Source organism: Urocampus carinirostris, chromosome 2 (genome assembly GCF_059441175.1).
Source record: "Urocampus carinirostris isolate Australia breed hairy pipefish chromosome 2, RoL_Ucar_1.0, whole genome shotgun sequence".
Taxonomy (NCBI): domain Eukaryota; kingdom Metazoa; phylum Chordata; class Actinopteri; order Syngnathiformes; family Syngnathidae; genus Urocampus; species Urocampus carinirostris.
Genome location: NC_142350.1, coordinates 9,397,719 through 9,403,890, shown reverse-complemented (window position 1 = coordinate 9,403,890; position 6,172 = coordinate 9,397,719). Strand labels below are relative to the sequence as shown.

Here is a 6,172-nt window from a genome sequence, read left to right as displayed (position 1 = left end):
TTCAAATTCAACATTTTTATTATAGTTCCTTTCATTTAAAACAAAAAAACATGCACATTCCTGGCAAGAGCCTAAAAAAGAAAAGAAAAAAAAAAGAAAAAAAAAGTTTGATGAGAGTATGAACAAGACTGGCTGGTTTTCATTTTTTTCTTCCGAGTTTGGAATCATAAAAAAAGGCTTCGACACGACGACAATAAAGTCTGGTTGGTAGAATGGAAACCCCGATAACAAAAAGAAACATAAATAATTAAATAAGACACAGGAGTGTGTTTTGAACACTTCAATTAAAGACTTTGATTGGACGTTTACATTCGATCCACTTAAAATGCAAAGCTAAAGAGCCCGTGATGTCATTTGACATTATTTACACTTTTAGGATACATTCAGAAAACAAAGCCGTTTGGCACCAGGCACACTTCAAAATGCAGCAATGAACGAAGAAAATTGAGGGTTGTTGTTTAAAGTACTTAAACAATATTTTAAATGACAAATCAAATGATTGTGTGTAATTCACATAAATGTAAGAAGGAACTGTGGAGGATTGTTTTTGCGATATTAGAGACCAAATTTAATCTGTCTAATCATTCTTATTTTTTTTCTGCTACTTTGAAAATGAGCTCAATTAACCCTCAATAGTATAGTACTAATATTTGGCATAGTTTTAGTTGATATACCAAATGATTTGGAGGAACATGTCTAATAATGGAAGAGGGGAGGATATACATATTGTTGCAATACAGGTATCTGTCATAGACAAAATTGAATTTGTCCTCCTCAGCTTTTAAGCCATTTTTAAAATAAGCTAAATGTACACTTGATTCATAATGAGGTATTTGGTGTAGTACAAATTAGTTGCCATCTTTGTTTTAATAGACCAAATTGCAAAGATGGGAAGGTGATTTTTAAAATGAGCTAAATGTACACTTGCTCTGATTTAGAAAGGAATTAAGACATCAATTTAGTAAACATTTTGGTATAGTAGCAATATTTGACAAATATGTATTTGATTTTTTTCAATGAGAAAAAAACAAATTATGTGAGGGAACATGTTAACTTGGGAAGTTTTCTTTAAATGAAAACATTTTAGCCATTATAAAAATAAGCTATGATTAGGGAAAGGAATTCGGACGCTTTGCCATTCGTTATATTTGAATTTTGATGAAAAATTAGCCTAATAATGTATTATTAGGTATTTATTAGGATACAGGTAGGTTTTCTTGAATAAGACTTCAAATTATTGACCAACATTGATTTCAGGTACTTTTAGAATGAGTTCCATGTACACTTGCTATTTGGAGAGGAATTCTGCCATAGATTTGGTTGAAAAGGTTTGTAATACAACGTGGGAGTTTATCAAATACTTGGCGTAGTTTTATTTGATTTTAAATGAGAAATGGGTGTGTTTACTAATGTAAGAGCAAATTTGTGGTATTCTAATAAACCTAATTAAAAACATGGGAAAGGACAATTACTTTCAGTTATTTATAAAATGACTAAATGTGCACTTGCCATCCTTTTCCATAGTGAGGAATTCTGTGGAAAAAACTTGCAGCTTGATCAGAGGAGGATGTGGCAACCTGAGCATGGCGACACTAGCGTGTTGATCCTGAGTCCTTTTGCGACCTCTTTTGTCCTTTAGGCTTCGTGGATGGCGACTCGCGGCGACGGCCGTCTGTCGACGGAGGCCGAGGAGCTTCCGTAAAAGGACCGACTGTGGCGATGGAGGCGAGCTCGCTTGCTGGCCACGCACAAACTGCGCTTGCTGGATGAGATGATCTCTGTGATGAACTTCTTGCAGTCCACACAAACCTCCATAGAAGCCCAGTCTTCTGTCAAAACACGGGGGAGGTCCAAGTCGTCTCGAGCCACGTCCTCCTTGTCTGGTTGTGACCTTAGACAAACGGTAAAATGTCAGAATTCGACATCGTTTCTGCACTACACGGTCGTGTCATAGATTTTTTTCATAATGCACATGAAATTGAGATTACTGAAAGAGTAAAATCGTTTGGCTCTTATACACTTAGCCTCACTGACCCAAATCAGGAAACTTATGCAAAGGGAATTGAAACAGTAGTGGCGCTGAAAGCGCCAATTCCTAACCACTATATCACAATTGAAGTCAAAAAATAGAATCATTAGATTATTTGGTACTCACGCTACTAGAAACATTGATTTGCATAGTGCATTTTGTGCTGCATTTAAATGAGTAGGCGAGGGGTGGTCAAACCTTGAGGTCACGGGCCGCGTTGCTTTCAACAAAGTAATAGCAAAGTCATTTCTCCCTTTTTCAACCACTATAATTGATCATTTGAAGTGTTTTGTTGCATGCTATAAAAAAAACAGGTCATTTTTTGACTAGAAGCCGTTTATTCTTTTCCTTCCGTTTCTCTCAGCATTATCTTGCAGGCAGTGTTAAACCTGTCAAAGGGCCTGATGCAGCCCAAAAAGCTGTAGTCTGGTGACCCCCGGGTTAAACTGTCTTTCCTCTTATTTACCTTTGCATTTTTAACGCTTGGGTTTAATATGTTACAAAGGTAAAAGAACGTGTATAGTATTTTGTTGAAAGACTGTTAAACCCATCAGAATGCACTGTGCAGTTTTGTGATTCTGACAGTGTGTAAACGGGGTGTTATTGCCTTTTCATAAGTCATTTGTCCTGCCAGCGCTCCCACCGCTTCGTATCAGGTCCAATTCCCATTGCAATTTGATCAATCATTGCTCAAATAGGGTCGTAAAACTTTCAATCGTGACCCATACCAATAACTCCTGCATGCACCAGGTTATTAAGCGCACGTTCCAATTTCTGGCCCAATTGGGGTTTTGGGTGCGTCTTATAGTCCGAAATAAATGTTTTGTTTAAACATTTTCTAAGCAATTGTAAAAAAAAAACAAAAAACAAAAAAAACTGACTTGTAGACGCTCCTGCGCAGGCTGCGGCGGTTCTGCGCCGATCCGAATGATTGTTTCCCCGCTTGTGAGGACGCAGAAGCTCCACCAGTTTGGTCTTTAGCCGTGGCGCCCGAGCCCAACGTGTAAATGGGCAAGGTGGCGTACGGCTTGGAGGGAAGACTCATCTGAGGAGATTTTTGGAGAAGAAGAATTAAACAAGTACATTATCTTTCAATCCGAAAAATTATTTTTTATTTTCCCCAAATTCTTGTTCAACCACATCATTAAAAAAAGATCAATATAAATCATTGACTGGCACATTTCCCCATAATTTTCTCATTCCATTTGATGAAAATTGGTAGGCAAAAGATTCAAATAGCTTAATGAAATTGCTTTGGAAGCCTCGTTCCTGCTACTAAAAAAAAATCTATCCGAAAGACATTTTTTTATGGTGAAAAGGAATACGGTGTAATGTATAACTTTTAAACCATATAAATATTACTTTTTTAAAAACGTATTTTGAAACTCCTACTATAGAAACAGCGCTGTATTTTTTTGTATTTCCCAAAAACATGAAATAATTGGATCAAAGGGTAGTGACAAAATGTATTTTATGAAGACAATGCTTATATTTCAATGTAATTTCCAGTCAAAATATTTTAGCAAGTAGTCTATCATAAAAAGGGGTCCAATTGCAAAACTAAATAGCCGAGTGGGAATTTTCCTTTAAACAATTACATACTGTAATTACAAAATTTAACTTGGCTGTAAATAATTAAGCCAAAATTTCCATATTTATCTACTGGACTGTCTCAGAAAATTAGAATATTGTGATAAAGTTCTTTAATTTCTGTAATACAATTAAAAAAACAAATGTCATACATTCTGGATTCATTACACATCAACTGAACTATTTCAAGCCTTTTATTATTTGAATATTGCTGATTTTGGCTTACAGCTGAAAAAAACTCAAAAATCCTATCTCAAAATATTAGAATACTTCCTCAGACCAAGTAAAAAAAATAATTTTATAACAGCAAAACTAAATCAAACATTTGAAAATGTCCATTGATGCACTCAGTACTTGGTTGGGAATCCTTTTGCACGGATTACTGCATCAATCCGGCGTGGCATGGAGGCAATCAGCCTGTGGCATTGCTGAGGTGTTATTGATGCCCAGGATGCTTCGATAGCGGCCTTCAGCTCATTTGCATTTGTAGGTCTGGTGTCTTTCATCTTCTTCTTAACTATACCCCACACATTCTCGATGGGGTTCAGGTCAGGGGAATTAGCAGGCCAATCAAGGACAGTGATGCCATGGTCAGTGCACCAGTTACTGGTGGTTTTGGCACTGTGGGCAGGTGCCAGATCATGCTGGAAAATGAAATACTCATCTCCATAGAGCTTTTCAGCAGATGGAAGCATGTAGTGCTCTAAAATCTCTTGGTACACAGTTGCATTTACTCTGGACTTGATGAAACACAGTGGACCAACACCAGCAGCTGACATGGCTCCCCAAACCATTGCTGACTGTGGGAACTTCACACTGGATTTCAAGCAACTTGGATTTTGCTCCTCTCCAGCCTTTCTCCAGACTCTGGCGCCTTGACTTCCAAATGAAATGCAAAACTTGCTTTCGTCTGAAAAGAGGACTTTGGACCACTCTGCAACTGTCCAGTGCTTCTTCTCCATAGCCCAAGTCAGACGCTTCTTCCGTTGTCTTGAGTTCAGAAGTGGCTTGACCATGGGAATACGGCTATTGTAGCCCATTTCCCGGACACGTCTGTGAACTGTGGCTTTTGATACCTGGACTCCAGCTTCAGCCCACTGTCTTTGAAGCGCCCTCAAATTCTGGAAGCGGCTCTTCTTCACAATTTTGTTAAGGCTGCGGTCATCTCTCTTGGTTGTGCAGCGTTTCCGGCCACATTTTTCCCTTCCAACAGACTTTTTGTGGATATGCTTTTAAACTGCACTCTGTGAACAGCCTGCTCTTTGAGAAATTTCTTTTTGTGTCTTACCCTCCTGATGGAGGGTATCAATGATGGTCCTCTGGACAGCAGTCAGATCAGCAGTGATTTAGTTTACTGAACCAAGCTGAGTGTTTTTAAGGCTCAGGAAACCCTCGCAAGGTGTTTCGAGTTAATTAGATGATTCAGGTGATAAGTTGAATAGCCTACTTGTATACTTTTTCATGATATTCTAATATTTTGAGATAGGATTTTTGAGTTTTCTTAAGCTGTAAGCCAAATTCAGCAATATTAAAATAATAAAAGGCTTGAAATAGTTCAGTTGATGTGTAATGAATCCAGAATGTATGACATTTTTGTTTTTTTAATTGCATTACAGAAAATAAAGAACTTTATCACAATATTCTAATTTTCTGAGACAGTCCAGTATATAAGCTCGTGCGAAGATGGCACTAATGAATTATTTTGTTCGTTTTACACATTGGAGGTAGAAATACTCTCAGGTATTTGTATTGTTATTAACATTGTAATGATCTAAATTCCTTAATTAAACTGCATGGAAATTATTTTTGATTATCCAAAAACTTGTGTGGGGTATATTTATCCATTCATCCATTTTCTACACCACTCATCCTCACTATGGTTGTGGGCAGGGAACACCCTGAACCGGTTGCCAGACAGTCACAGGGCACACAGAGACATCTAACTCGCTCATTCACACCTAGGGACAATTTGGACCGGCCAATTAACCTGACATGCATGTGTTTGGGATGTGGTAGGAAACCGGAGTGCCAGAAAGAAACACACTCAGGCACAGGGAGGTTGCAGAGTGGTTAGCACATCATTGGCACAGACATGAGGTCATGAGTTCAAAACCAGCTACCAGCCTTCTAGTGTGAAGTTTGCATGTACTCCCCGTGCCTGCCTGGGTTTCCTCCCACATCCCAAAAACATGCATGTCAGGTTATTTGGCCGATCCAAATTGTCCCTAGGTGTGAATGAGTGAGTGAGTTGTGGGTCTCTGTGTGCTTTGCAACTGGCTGGCAACCAGTACAGGGTGTCTAATGCCCAATGACAGCTGGTGCAGATAATGCATGACCATTCACTAAATAGGGATTGCTTTGATAAACTCTTTATCCATCAATACTAATTAACTTTTGTTTTAAGTTTTTTTAGCCTTTTTTAAAAAATTATTGTCAGTAATACAAATTTTCACAAGAGTATGGGAAAATTGTTATATATATATATATAATTAGTGCTTATTACTGTACCTTTGTGGAGCATTGTGAGCACACAGGCCTTGTTAAAAAAAAACA

General features: G+C 37.9%; 1 protein-coding gene across 5 annotated transcripts in view; it reads right to left on the bottom strand.

Moving 5' to 3' along the window:
- Positions 1 to 6,172, bottom strand: part of LOC148370973 (protein spire homolog 1-like) — a 28,716-nt gene continuing 22,544 nt past the window's right edge. For all 5 annotated transcript variants that reach the window (XM_088328808.1, XM_088328812.1, XM_088328807.1 and 2 more), the window contains 3 exons: positions 6,128 to 6,155; positions 2,911 to 3,074; positions 1 to 1,891 (listed from right to left, as the gene is read on the bottom strand). In XM_088328808.1, coding sequence (XP_088184934.1) covers positions 1,636 to 1,891; positions 2,911 to 3,074; positions 6,128 to 6,155 — 448 coding nt within the window. In that variant the 3' untranslated portion in view covers positions 1 to 1,635. The remainder of the gene's footprint in view (positions 1,892 to 2,910; positions 3,075 to 6,127; positions 6,156 to 6,172) is intronic.